We start from the raw sequence: 14432 nt of genomic DNA, 5'->3' as shown, positions 1-14432 counted from the left end.
CCGAGAAAGCCACAGTCAAACAGGTGCACGTGGTCACCCGCGCAGAGGACTTGATGCCAGCAGGTACCCCAGGGCAGAAAGCGTGGACCCTGTGGAGCAGGGAGGCCACCAAGGGTCCAGGGGACAGGCAGAAGAGGGCAGGGGAATGTCCTAACTCTGAGCACTTCATAGTTTACCAAGTACCCACCAGGTATCTGGTTGCCTGCAATCCCCACAAAACCCTGCAAGGCAGTGATGGCCCACCCTGCCGCCCCATTGCCCACTGCACCCTACGGCTGGCAGTCTGGTGCAACATGAATCGCCCGTGATGCGTTTCTTCCCTCATACAGGACCGTGAGCAGCCTGGGAGGACCCGGTCTCAGGGATTCGGCAGCACCTGTACTGAGAACAGCACCGAGGTCCGCGGACAGGTCTGGACTCACCTCTTTCCCGCCTTTCGTGACACCGCAAACCATGTGCTCATTAACAAAGCTGGCCTTCAGATTAAAGTACTTGACTTTTCTGCAAAACAAATAAGATTTTCAAACATTTCCTATGCAAATTCAGTATGCCCAACAGAATTAAATAGGGAGCTAAAGGCTATAGTGCGGAAGGCTAAAATGTGAGCATGGGTCCACAGGGCACCACCCCCCACCCATGGTTCAGGTGGGGAAGGGACAGCACTGCGGGGAATGGCGGGGGCAGCCTACCATCTGCCCTGGGGGTGCCCTGGGACATGGTGACCACCGATGCCAGGCAGGGATGGAAGCCAAGGCAGTGCAATCCTGAGAGCTCAAGTCCAGCCCCGGAGTATGATGACAGTAGTGGCCGGGCCTCCTCTGGGGTCAGTCCTTGTCACCTAGGCACCCTCCAGCAGGAAGAGGCTCCCACGTGCACCCAGTTGCTCCCAAAACACCCAAACCACCAATTTCCCTCTGGCAAGGGAGAGTGTGCAGGAGACAGGCATTGCCCCGAGTCTTCGGGGAACCATGAGGCCAGGAGAGGGTCCAACGAGAGCAGAAGGGTGGCCGGGTGCAGCGTGTGCAGAAGCACCCGCCACTCCAAATCGCAAAGGTTGTGCTGTAGGGGTGGCTCTCGGTGGCTTTGGTACGCCTTCAGCACCGCCCTGACCTCGCTCTCTCCCCACTGGCACGCCCTATGCCTCCACGTGCCACAGGAAGCCCCCGCAGAAGCCCTCACTCACCCCGCAACTGACTAACAGCTGTGGGACGCAGACGCACAACTCTGCACCAGCCTCCTTCTAGGGGCCACTCTCGAGCCGGCCCGGCATCTGGCCTGCTTGGTGCCCCTCAGGGTCAGACAGAAGAAACGGCAGAGCCTGCTGCCTCCGGAAAACTGCACTGGGGGACACCGAGCCCATTCTGAGAAGAAATGGCATGACATGGCTTAGCTCCCTGGGGGACCGCTGGGGAGGCCGGGCAGCAGCATCTTTCTTAGGTTAGAGGGCACAAAACAGCCCAGGAAGACCCCTCAGAATCAAGCTAAGGGTGTTCAGAAGGGGGCCACCAGACCTCTGAGGGGGACCACTGTCCCCTCCATGACCCACACGGGCACAGGGCAGAACTGGACGAGGAGCAAATCTTAGCCTGAGCTGAGTGGAGATGCAGGCACCTCTCCTGGCAGCCACTGAGGAGTGGGAGGATGTTCAGTGGGAGGAGGCGTAGGCACCTGGGCTGCACACCCGAAGGGCTGCTGGGGCCCGGCGCTCTCAGGCCCGAGTGATTGCGTCACACGGTTGCTCCAGCATGCAACGCTGGCCCCTTTGCCATGCCCGGGGGGCAACAACGAGTGACAAAGCATGAGGTCCGCCATGCAGAAAGTGTGAGATGAGAAGTGGGGTTCATAGTGTGGAACTGGGAGGTGGGAGGTAAAGAGCGGGGTTCACCAGGCAGTGCTGGCCTTCCGTTTGCACCAGCTAGGCTGGGCTCACTTGGCTCCCCCCCTCATAGCTGTGGTCAGCCCCAGCAGGAAAAGGTCTGCCACCCAGGGAGAGGGCTGTCCATTTGGATGGCCCTCGCCATTCCATCTGGCCTGCATGCCCTCAGCCCCGAGCACCCCTGCTCCTTGGCATGCCCCAGCCCTGGTCTCCCCTAACCTGCTCCTCCTGTTTCGCTTCTCTGGGCTCTGCTGGTGCCACATCGCAGGGCAGCCTCCACCCCTAGGGCGCTCACCTGTCAGCTGCTTGTCTGCACACTCCCTCCTGGGGGCAGCAGGGCCTCTCGCCTTATTGCTGCTGAGCCCCCCATGAGTAAGGGCTTGTCAAGGTATGAAATGACCCAGAGGAGGCCAGGGGACTGGGCGGGGCTTCAGTACCTGTCCTGCAGCTGGACCCGGTGCCCCCAGTTCAGGGACTTCACGTGGTTTTGAACGGCCTCTGCCATCTTCCTCCTGTTATTGCACAGAACAAAACGGTAAAGCCGCCGCAGAGGTGGCAGCTGTAGATTCCCACACAGACTGTCAGATGCAAAGCGTCCACTCACAGGACACCAAGAAACAAAGGTGCCTCTCAAAGTGGTAGAACATGACGTCCCTTCCCATGGCCGCCACCCTGGCCTAGGCTTGGGGCTGTAGACCTTTAGACCCAGGGGAAACAGGGCTTTGGGCCACAGTAGCCTGGACACAGCAGCAGCCCTGCGTCCAGGTCATCTGGGAACCATGAAGGGGCCTGTGTGTGCCTCTGAGTGTACTACACGCCACCTGCTAAACCTGAAACAACTCCCACCCAGAACCACTGGCCTCTGGATCAGGTCATCCTCTGTGGGGGTGTCCCGCACACTGTCGGACCTGTAGCAGCACCCCAGAGTGCTGTCCAGCAGATGTAGCCACGCACACCTCCCCCCACCCTGTGGTGATAACCAAACATATCTCTAGACCTCCCACCGGGTGTGAAGCCCCACTGGACAGCACGCTCCCCTGAGGACGAGCGGTTGAATGAGCCCCCCCACCCCCCGTGAGTAGCAGAAAAGCGCTGGAACAGCCGGGCTCCTCACCAGTCATGTGGGGCCTGCTGGGCCACCTCCCAGCCGTAGTGGGAGGCATCTCGGATCAGGCCCCCCAGCAGCGCGGCCTGGTGCATTAGCTTCTTGGGGATGCAACCGACATTCACACAGGTGCCGCCAAGGCCCCACTTGGTGCCTGGTATTTGAGAAGAACACGTTCAGGTCTATATTCAGGCGACTCTGGAGGCTTTCCTGTCCTTCTAAGTTTAGAATTTCTTTACCTTGTGTTTGTGACTCAAAGATGGCCCAGGTGACCCTGCCGTATGGATGTGTTCAGAGTCATTTTAAAATAAGAATGAGGAACTTTAGCCCTGGCTGGTGCAGCTCAGTGGATTGAGCACGGGCTTCGAACCGGAGGGTCGCCGGTTCGATCCCCGGTCGGGGCACATGCCTGGGTTGCAGGCCGGGTCCCTGGTGGGGGCCGTGTAGGAGGCAGCCACACACTGATGTTTCTCTAACTCTCTCCCTCCCTTTCCCTGTCTAAAAATAAATAAAATCTAAAAAAAAAAAAAAAGAATGAGGAACTTTAAAGTAATGGCAGGTCATGGGAGAAAAAGGACACTCTGGAGACTCTGGAAAGCAGGTGGTGACTGGCTCTGGGCCCAGTCGCCCTCGGGACAACGCACCGCCCTCTCCATCCCTTCCCGCAGGACATGTAGCTCCAGTCAAGGGCTGCCTACCTCGGGGGGAAGGCTCCACATAGTCGACCACGGCCACCTTCTTTCCCAGCTGAGCGGCTGAAATGACAAGAGGAGAGGGCAGCTGGGCACAGCCGGGCGCTCCACTGGGGCTGGGGACCTCGGGGCCCATGTGACCCAGAAGAGGGTGGGATAAGACCAGAGCCAGTGGTGCCCGTTCCCCAGTTGTGCGCCCATTGTGCGCCCGTTCCCCCTGCCACCCAGCTATGCTGCCCCTAGGTGGGAACCCTCCTCTGGGCCCAGCTCACACCCTGCCTGGTGCCAGGCCTAGAGATTCAGCAGGGGTCCAGCGCCTACCTTAAGCATGCTAGGAGGCATCAAAGGAATGTCCACTCCCCAGGAGAGGCCCCGGACTCGCCAGGCCCTCCCAGTGGACTTGCTACCTCCTCTCCTCCCTGCCAGACACCACCACATGGGGCCTCTGCCCATGGTCTACCCTCATCAGGGCCCCCTGGGGGGCCTTTGCTGTCTCACTGTCAGAATGAGGACACCAAAGCTCAGGAGAAGTGAAACAGTGGGGCCGGGCCCAGCCCCCAGAGCAGAGGCACGACCCAGGCTGCAAACCGCTGCCCTCGCTGGAGCCCCCTGGCCTCCCCGCTGGCTGTCAGCAGGTTCCCCTGAGCCACGAGTCCCAGGTTCTGAGGCCGAACCTGACACTGGTTAGCCAGAGCTAACCACAGGGATTCCCTCAGACACTGCTTCGGCCAACCTGAGGCCCCTGGACTTGGCCGCCTCAGAGGGCACGCCTGACTTAAATGTCATGAACCCACGGTATTCCAATGCTATGAAACATACTCCATTTGTGGATGCCAGTTAAAACAAGGCTTTAGAAGACTTCAGTTAAAAACCCACTTGGCTCAAGTAATTAATGATGGGATTCCGGTGGCAGATTTAAAAGCTCCGGCCAAGAGGACTCATCAAACATACCAAAGGCCAACTCCCACATCTGCCTGCGATGGAGCAGCAGGGACAAGATGTTTCCTCTCACTTGAAACCACCAAAATCCAGACAAAATGCATGATACAATGCGTTTCATAACACTGGACATTGGGAAACAAAGAACAGCCCTCTCCAAGAGACAGGAAAGAGAAACAAGGTGAGCCCCACGGCTGGACTGTCTCCAGGACGTGGCATGGGAGAGGGCCCAGCCCAGCCCGGCAGTCCCCCAGGCTGAGGAGAGGGTCTCACAGTCTGGGGAGACCAAAAGGCCAGAGTTCTTGGGACAAAAGGCCAGAGAGGAGAGGACTGCCCAGAGGCCCTGGTCAGTGCATGTGTGGGACGAAATGCCCCGAGGCTGGGAACCATCCAGAAGGGGCCAAAGGACACGGTGTTCACACAGGGCCCGAAACAGTGCCTGCTCTCCAGCAGCCAGCCTGCAGAGAACAGTTCCAGCACAGAATAAACCCAAGTGAAGGTCATGTCTCAGGTTGAGGAGAACGAGCCCTCGACCGTGCGCAGCTTCAGTAATCTTTCATGGAGGGCCCCAAAAGACCCAGCTGTCTTCTATTTGCAGAACATGCTGGAAAACGATTCTAGAATTGTTTTCTGGGATACAAAACTATCTAGAGTCCAACAAGGGTAAGTTCAAAGTATTGGGGATGCAAACAAAAATTACCGGGTGTGCAGAGAAACAGTACACTACAAGCCCCAAAGAGAAAATAGTGGGGAGTGGAGAGAGCGGACGCGGATGTCGGAATTCGAGAAGAACAGCAGAACAGGCAAGGCAGCCGTGTCCCGCAGGTGCGGGAAGTTAAGGAGCACCACGGAAGATATAAAAAAGGACCAAGTCAGCCCTGGCTGGTGTAGCTCAGTGGATTGAGCACGGGCCTGCGAACCACACGATCGCAGTTCGATTCCCAGTCAGGGCACATGCCTGGGTTGCAGGCCAGTTCCCAGCAGGGGACTCATGAGAGGCAACCATACACTGATATTTCTCTCCTTCCCTTCCTATCTAAAGATAAATAAATAAAATCTTTAAAAAAAAAAGGACCAAGTCAAATCGGTAGAGATTAAAGTACAATACAGGGGGTGAAAAACATACTGAGCAGGATTAACAATAGATTAGACACTGCAGGACTGTTTATTAGTGAATTTGAAAACCCGGGAATAGAAACTATCCAAAAGTGAAGAGAGCACCATGAACACCCGCAGAGCAACTGGCAGCAGCCTAACACACGTGTAACGAATGTCTCCAGAAAGGGAAGGGGACAAGACTGGACAGGAAACTTTTCTAAAGAAGCGACGGCTAAACATTCTCACGGTTTGGTGTAAACTATAAGTCCTCGGATCTAGGAAGCAGAAAAGGGATTAAGAACCACACCAAGGCACATCTTCATTAAATAGCTCACAACCAATAGTAAGAAAAATGTCCTAAACAACCGACCAGAGAAAAGACACACTATAGAGCAACAAAGATAAAGACGAAGGAAGATCTGTGATCAGAAACAGTGTAAGCAGGAAGATAGAGGAGCAACATCTTTAAAGTAGTAAAAGAAAAAAAACCTGTCCACCTCAGATTCTATACCCAGAGGAAATATCTTTTAAAAAATGGAGGCAAGCCCTGGCTGGTGTGGCTCAGTGGATTGAGCAGCAGCCTGCGAACCAAAGGGTCGCTGGTTCAATTCCCAGTCAGGGCACATGCCCGGGTTGCAGACCAGGTCCCCAGTAGGGGGCATGCGAGAGGCAACCACACATGGATGTTTCTCTCCCTTCCCCTCTGCCTGAAAATAAGTAAATAAATACTCTTTTTGAAGAAAAAAAAAACAAAGGCAAAATAAAGATATCCTCAGACATACAAAAGCTGAAAGAATTCATTACCCATAGTGCCACATTACAAGAAATGTTCGTGGACACCATCCTTAGGGGAAAAGAAAAATGATGCCAGATGGTAACTGTTTAAATAAAACTAAGACAATGTGTCGTGGCATTTAGAAGATGAAAATGAAAGTAAAATGTATGACAGCAGAGAATAAAGGCTGAGAGGAGAGAGATGGAAGCAGGCTATTGTCAGGTCCTTGTAGGACATGCAAAGTGGGAGAATGTCACTTGGAGGTGACCAGTTAAAGATGTTTACACCTCACACCAAATTTCTATATTAACTCAAAATGGACTAAAAACCTAAGTGTAAGAGCTGAAACTGTGAAACTCTTAGAAGAAAACATAGGCACAAATCTTTGTGACTGTGGATTAGGCAACTGTGTCCTAGATATGATACCAGAAGTATAATCAACAAAAGAAACAATAGATAAACTGGCCTTCATGAAAATTAAAAACTTGTGCTGTAAAGAACACTATCAAGAAAGTGAAAAGATAAGCCACAGAATAGGAGAAAGTATTTGCAAATCATATATCTGACAAGGGTCTAGTATCCACAATATTGAGGTCTGTCCAGAAAAAGTCCAGTCATTGTTAATATAACGAGAACGGTTTGCATGGCATCGATGTAACCTGGCAGCCAAGGAGAGTGGACTGGAATGCGCAAGCTTGAACAATGATGACTCACTGTACTAGTCAGTGGGGGGCGGTAGATGCGGCTGGGTGCGCACGTGTACTCTGAGACCATAGCATTCAAAATGACTGACCAAGTAGAGCAATGAACCTGCATCAAATTTTGCATTAAGCTTGAACATTCCTCTGAGGAAACTATTTGGATGATTCAGAAGGTCACAGCCACGGGCAGCTGGTGACTGGCAGCTTTGTCACATCTTGACGACATGCCTGCTCATGCACCGCACTTTGGGCAGTGTTTTGTGAAACATCAAACCACCCAGGTGACTCAGTCCTGCTACAGCCCAGATTTGGTGCCCTGCAACTTCTGGCTTTTCCCAAAACTAAAATCACCTTTGAAAGGGAAGAGATTTTAGACCATCGATGAGATTCAGGAAAATACAGCGGGGCAGCTGATGGTGACTGGGAGAACTGTGTGAGGTCCCAAGGTGCCTACTTTGAAGGGGACTGAGGCGTCATTGTCCTCTGTACAATGTGTCTTGTATCTTTTATCTTTTTCAATAAATGTCTTTATTTTTCATATTACATGGCTGGATACCTTCTGGCAAGACCTCATATATTGTTAAAAATCTCTTATAACTCAGTAATTAAAAGACAACCCAATTTTTGCCCTGGCTGGTGTAGCTCAGTGGATTGAGTGCAGGCCTGCAAAACAAAGGATTGCGGTTCGATTCCCAGTCAGGGCACATGCCTGGGCTGCAGGCCAGTTCCAGACAGGGGACACATGAGAAGCAACCACACATTGATATTTCTCTCCCACTCTTTCTCCTTCGCTTCCCCTCTCTCTAAAAAATAAATAAAAAAAATATTTTTTAAAAAAGACAACCCAATTTTTAAAGGGGCAAGGGTTCTAAACTGATATTTCTCCACAGATATACAAATAGCTAACGAACACATGAAAACATTCAAGTTAACCACAATGAGATACCATTTGATACCTACATAGAGTGGGCTATAACTTTTTAAAAAGGCAAATAGCAAGTGCTGGTGGGGATATATTCAAACTCTCGTCCTTGCTGGTAGAAACACAAATGAACACAGCCACTTTGGAAAACAGGCTGGTGTTTCCTAAAAAGTTCAGAGTTACCATCCACCCAGCAATTCCTCTCCCAGGCATGTGCCCAAGAGAAACGAAGCCATGTCCGTGGGAAAACTTTTACACAAGTGCTCAGAGCAGTGGCAAAAAAGCGGAAACAATCCAAAGGCCCATCCATGGACAAGTGGGTGAACAAAATGTGGTCTCCACATACAACGAAATCCTATTCAGCAGCAGGAAGCAATGAAGTAGCAGCACGTGCTGTGAGTATAGACGGATGCACGCTGGAAACATCGTGCTCAGTGACACAAGGCTGCATATTTACATGAAACTGTGGGAGAGGCAAATCCACAGGGACAGAGAGGAGGTCAGCGGCTGCCAGGGACTGAGGAGGGGAGCGAATGGGACGTGACCGCTAACAGGTGCGAAGTGGGTTTGGGGGCGACGGCTGCACCACGCTATGAATAGGCTAAAACCACCGAGTTATTTACTTAAGTGAGTCAATTGTAGGGCATGGGACTTACATCTTAATAAAACTGTTATAAAAGTATGAAATAGGGATAAATCTGATAAGATATGAAAGACTCGGAAATCGAAAAATTACAAAACATTGCTGAAAGAATTGAAAAACAACCCTGAATAAGAGATATACCACATGCCCCAGCTGTTCCACTTTTAAGCATTTACCCAAAAGAATTTAAAACATACATCCACACAAAGACACACACTCACACGAATGTTCATGGTGGTGAAAAACTGGGAACAACACAAATGTCCATCTGCAGGTGAATGGACAGTCAGAACATGGTACACACACACACACACACACACACACACACACAATGGAACACTAATCCGCAAGAAAAAGAAATGAACTGTGGGTATATCCAGCAATGCAGATGAATCTCAGTAACGCTGCTATGTGGAAGAAGCCAGAAAAGAATACAGACAGCATGATTCCATTTACACACCATTTTAGAAAGTGCAAACTAACATATAATGAGAGAAGGCAGATCACTTGTCTGGGGATGCAGTGGGGAAGGGGATCAGAAGGACTTCTCGAGGTTTGAGGAAAATTTGGGGGTTGTCATGGGCTGAACCGTGCCCCTCCCCAAGTGAAGTTCTAACCCCCAGAATCTGAAAATGAGGCCTTGTTTGAAGATGGGCCCTTTCCAGGGATGACTGAGTTAAAATGAGAGGGGCGGGCGTTAATACAGTCTGACCGGTGTCTTTATACAAAAAGAGATTTGGACGTGGTCACTCACACGGGGACGACCGTGTGAGGACACAGTGAGAAGGCAGCTGTGCACCAGCCAGAGAGAGAGGCTTCAGCGTAAAGCGACCCCGCTGGCACCCTGATCTCCGATTTCCAGCATCCAGAGGGACGAGACAACACCTTTCTGCGGTTTGGGCCACTCAGCCTGTGACACTTGTAGCGACTGCCCAGGCGCACTGATACAGGGGTGACAAATACATTCCCTGTGCTGACTGTGGTGCCGGCTTCACAGGTATGAACACATGTCAAACCTTATCAGGTTGTTTAAAAATGCATGGCTGTATGTCAATTATGTCTCAGTAAAGCTGTAAAAAGGTGTGGTCATCCACAGGGACAAATGCCACTGTTATAAAAGCCAAAGATAGACCAGAGCCCTCTGTTGGGTTCAGATGTGTCTCTAGAGGGACGACACTGGAGTGGATGCAAGGTCCAGGGCTTTCTCCTACTACGAGGGACAGAAAATTGGCCGTCTGTGCGGTTGGTTTCCTGTGGTGGCTCAGTGGTCCAGTGGGGTGAGGACTGACAGCCTCTCTGTGGACTCCCAAATCAGCCGGGACATTCCCAGGTTCCTGCCCCCAGTGCAGGCTGGCCCCCTTCCCCACCCCTCAGAACAAGGGCAGTGGGCAGTGAATTTCCTTTACACCATCTGATTCTAAAACCCAGTTATCAGCCATGAGAGAGCCATAGTTTCATGGCCAGGGTGCCTCCCCAAGTCCCACTTGTTTGGGGACCTGTTCCTCTCTTGCCTCTTCCCTTTCACCTCCCCCATCTGCCTCCTTGCCATTTAGACTGGGGAGCAGGCTGCTGGGCACCCCAATAGCAGAGCACAGGGTCCACAGTGAAACACTGGCAGTGTGCCCCCTGCCTGGGTGAGCAGCACACTGTCACTCGACGTCTCAGGATGGCTCTGGGTCCAGGCTGCTTATGGCACACATCTTAACTAAGCATCCCTGGGTGCCTGGGCCCATCTGGCTGCCCAGGCCTGTCTGGAGGGCGAGGCATAGCCAGCAGAACCAACCATGACCTCCGCGAGGGCGGTGCCAGGGCTAAGAACAAGGACAGTGGAGCCAGTGATGGGAGCTGGATATACAATTCTAAGCAGAGTCATCTCAGCAACAGACTGAAGGGAGATGAGTGAGCCCCACAGCTAACTGGGCAGGTAAACAGCAGGCTAGGCGGGACAATCACCTGGACAACCATCAGGACAAGGCACACGGCCAAAGGGACTTAGGGAAGCATTTCTGCAAAGCATCAAAGAGGCAGGGGGCTGGAGTGGTGTGAGGGAGGGCATAGATGGTGGGAGACATATCCTGTGGGCGGGGTGCGGGGGGAGATCCTGCAAGGCCTGGGGCTGGTGCCAAGGAGGGCAGGCTCAGACTTGGGATTCCGACCTGGCTGCTGTGTGTGGCACAGACAACTGGGGTGCAGTGGAGCAGGGTACAGGGACAAGAGCGCTAAGGTGATCCTGGCCGAGGGATAGGGCCCCCGAGGCCAACTGCAGAGACAGTGCATTCTGCTCATGGCCCCTCAGGGCACATCCCCACCCAGCCCTGAAAGCTTGGAGACACCAGTGGGACATAGGACATAAGACACATCTGTAAACGTACCTTCTTTGGCACAGGCCAGGCCACCAGATCCCCCACCAATCACCAGGAGATCGTAGTCCTGCCGTCCTGCTGGGATAAGGAGGGAAGGGTAAGAAAGAAGGGCAGGGCAAGTCTGGGGCACTGACCCCAGAGGCTGACACCCAATTTCCAAAGGGCAAGCAGCCCCACCCAGTTAAAAGTGACACAGGGTCTATTTCATTGGATGGAAAACCCCACCCTGTGGTGGCTGGGGTGATGCACGCACATGGGGTGGATGGCAACAACTGCGCTCGTTGTCCACAGGGATCGAGAGACTGCGCCATGCTGGAAAGACGGGGAGACAGGGAGACAGGGAGACAGGGAGATGCGCAGTTGCCTTTGCACCTCCCACTCCCACCATTCGAGTAGGAAATTTAACTGGCAGGGCTGCTCTGAACTCCAACATCACCCAGTGTTCTGAGCCAGGAAGGATGCAAATGCTTTTCTTGAATTCACCTGTCTTTCTGTTGTGAAGGTTACCTTGTCGCAGGTGAGGGAGAACAAAGAGCTGTCCCTGCATCAGAGGCACAGCCAGGCCTCTCAGAGTACCTGGTACATGCCAGGCTCTGGAGGGAGCCCACTCCAAGCAACAGTAAGAGCTGTGGGGCCCTGAGTGCCCCCTGGGATGCCTTTGGGGCTCACTGTGGTGTCATGTCAGAGACAGTTTGAATCCCCCACTCCTGAGCCTGGCACAGTGGGCTGCTTGTGTCCTCGCTGCCCCATACAAGACATTGCCTGAGTCTCTTCTGTAAACTACTGACATGGAAGGCAGTCCAGAGACAGCCAAAAAGAGAACGTGGAGGGAGGGAAGGAGGTGGGGAGTAGCTGAGGGCAGGGGTGTCCTTCGCTATGGTCAGCCTGTGAGAGCTCTGACCCAGGGCCCTAGTTGGGGACACCCAGTGCAGACACAGCTGGGCTCCCTGTGAAGAAAGAAAGAAATGACAGAAAATTATCAGTACTCGGAGAGGAAGGGGAGGGCATAGACTGCTGCCAGGGTGTCTGGAATTGACTGCTCTTCTGGGCAAAGGCCAGGGTCCTGGGTCTGCCATCCAAGGTCAGTGAACTCACCCCACAGCAGCAGCAGAGCCGAGGCCTGTCAGGGAGAAGAGCGCAGCCATTTTTGCAGCCTTGGCTGTGGGGAAAATGCCCAGTGTCCCATGCCCGTCAGGGACCTCGGCTCAGTAGATGCCCCACAGGCCACTCTGGGGTCTGGGCTCTGCCAGGGACACAGGAGCTGGAGCCTAGAGGAGGCCCTGGGGTGCCATTGAGGAAGCCTGGGGAGTGGCTGCCCAGAGCTGTGTCCAGGCACTTGGCCCATGGCCTGCAGGCAGCCTGTCCCATAGGGACACTCAGCTGTGTCTACCACACAGTGGGGCTCACCCAGGGTCCCTCCAGGAGGAGGCCTTTGAAGTCACCTGAGATGCCTGCTCAGGTACTTGAGGATCTAGGGGAGCCACAGCTCAGTTCCAGCAGCCAGTCCAAAGTAGACCCAATTCCAAATCCAACCCAAGGACTCTAAAGAGACCTTAAACTGCTGTCCGTTGTTCTGATGGCTTTGCTATGAGCCCAGAGAACCAAGGACCAATGGCTGTTGGAGAAAAGCCACTGCCAGACGAGGAGCACACACCTGCTGGCCAGGGCCAAATCTCTCCGGTGGCCCATGGGGGCCACAGGGGAGGCTCTGCCAAGGAGGACACCCCTACCTTCCATTGCAGGTGCCTGTCCTTCTTACCGCCACTGCAGGGTACCCGCTGAGTCTCTGTGTCCCTAGGCCTGGCCCTGGCCCCTCACCCCACCCAGACAGCTATCAGGCAGAGCGCAGGGAGAGCAGCTCTTCCTGGGGATTGTGGGCTTATCTTTAGCAGTCTGCTCTCCCCACTCACTGTGCACACCCAGGGGCCCTCTGGGTCAGATAATCACTTGGAAGAGGCCAACAGTGGAGCCTTCTGTAAGTGCAGGAAAGCCGCCTTTAAAGCCGTGGGAAGGTTTAGCTAGGAAGGACCCTAAAGAACCCCAGGGTGGGAGGGGTGGGCGCTACTCTGCAGGGTTACTGGAGGCACCTGTGCACCCCATGCCCCATGGTGCCTCATGGCCCCACCCTCCCTACCTCAGCCTGGCCCAGGAAGGTCTGTCTGGCCTTTGAGTTCTGAGCCCACTGTCCTTGAATTTTCTGCTCTTCTCTGAGCACAGGACCCTAGCAAGTGTGGCAAGGCTGAGTGACCCACACGCTGCTCTGAGTGACCCACATGTGGCCCACGGGTGTTCTGGCCGCCACAGGGACACCCTGGCAGCAAGTGTTAGGGAACAGGTGAAACCAGCAGCGCTGTCCTGCTGGTTTCTGTCCAGGGGTTGCATCAGCTTCCCCGCAAGCCTGGGACAGGGGCAGGTGCCTTTCTGCTCTTAGAGAAGCTGCAGGGCTGAAGTGGAGGAGGAGGCTCAAAATTTGGCCAGGTGTCCCCGCTGGGGCCATTCCTATCTGCTCGTCACCCCAACACCGGAGGCAGAATTCTTGCGGTACCACCTCCTGTCCAACTGCACACTAGACCATGGCGTAACCCTCAGCCTAAAGGGCTCTGGCTTTTGACCACAGGGGCAGCTCCTTTACAAATCTTTTCACTGGCTCCCCTGTGTCCCCTGAGGCCACAACAGTGCACAGGTTTGCCCATTTGCACATGGACAGTCCTGAACTCCAGCGGACCACTGGGAGCAGAGGGCCCAGTCTCTCTTCTCCCACACCTCTCCCCACAGCTGCTCTGTGAAGGCGCCCTCACCTGGTCTTTGCTCAGGCCCTTCAACGCACACGCAAAACCTGCCCAGCGACCTGCCCTGGACCCTCACGGCACTCCTGCACTCTCATTCTCGTGATTACTGTCCGGGTTTCGGCAGGGTCCTCAGTGGCTCCAGGAGGTGGAGCCGCCTATCCTTTCCTACCCCGGGGCGCCTGCAGAGCCTGGCAAGCAGTGGGCATTTAGAGCCCATTGGTTTCCCAGCGTCCTCTCCTCACTGATGTCCTGCACGTGCATGTCTCGAGTACTTGCCGTGTGAGACCACTATACCGCATTGGGGAGGGGGTGGCCAAATGTGGTCAGTGGTGTGTATGCAGGGGATGGTCCCAGGAAATCTCCGGCTGGGTGAGCAAGCACTGGTAACTTTACCCGGCAGGACCTCTGGCAGGGTCACCCAGCCGGCTTTGGGGGTGGCTGGAAATTGCTGGACTCCTTGTCCTGGCTGACACTGCTGAACGCGGGGACACCGCGGACATCACGTGGACAGCCCCTCGGCAGACAGCCT

General features: G+C 54.0%; 1 protein-coding gene across 6 annotated transcripts in view; it reads right to left on the bottom strand.

The window, feature by feature from the left end:
• The window catches only part of TXNRD2 (thioredoxin reductase 2), a 48255-nt gene that overhangs the window by 33672 nt on the left and 151 nt on the right, over positions 1–14432 (bottom strand). For 2 of the 6 annotated variants that reach the window (XM_037067410.1, XM_037067415.1), the window contains exons 2-6: positions 11124–11192; positions 3680–3736; positions 2991–3135; positions 2314–2388; positions 423–501 (exon numbers count right to left, since the gene is read on the bottom strand). In XM_037067410.1, the coding sequence (XP_036923305.1) occupies positions 423–501; positions 2314–2388; positions 2991–3135; positions 3680–3736; positions 11124–11192 (425 nt within the window). Of the gene's footprint in view, positions 1–422; positions 502–2313; positions 2389–2990; positions 3136–3679; positions 3737–4624; positions 4783–11123; positions 11193–12844; positions 12933–14432 lie in introns of those variants that run through there. The other 4 variants (XM_037067413.1, XM_037067414.1, XM_037067411.1 and 1 more) reach the window with 4 other exon arrangements.

The sequence above is a fragment of the Sturnira hondurensis genome, unplaced genomic scaffold, assembly GCF_014824575.4.
Source record: "Sturnira hondurensis isolate 20B ecotype Veracruz unplaced genomic scaffold, ASM1482457v3 Scaffold0017254, whole genome shotgun sequence".
NCBI classification, from domain to species: domain Eukaryota; kingdom Metazoa; phylum Chordata; class Mammalia; order Chiroptera; family Phyllostomidae; genus Sturnira; species Sturnira hondurensis.
This window is presented reverse-complemented; position numbering and strand designations above follow the sequence as displayed.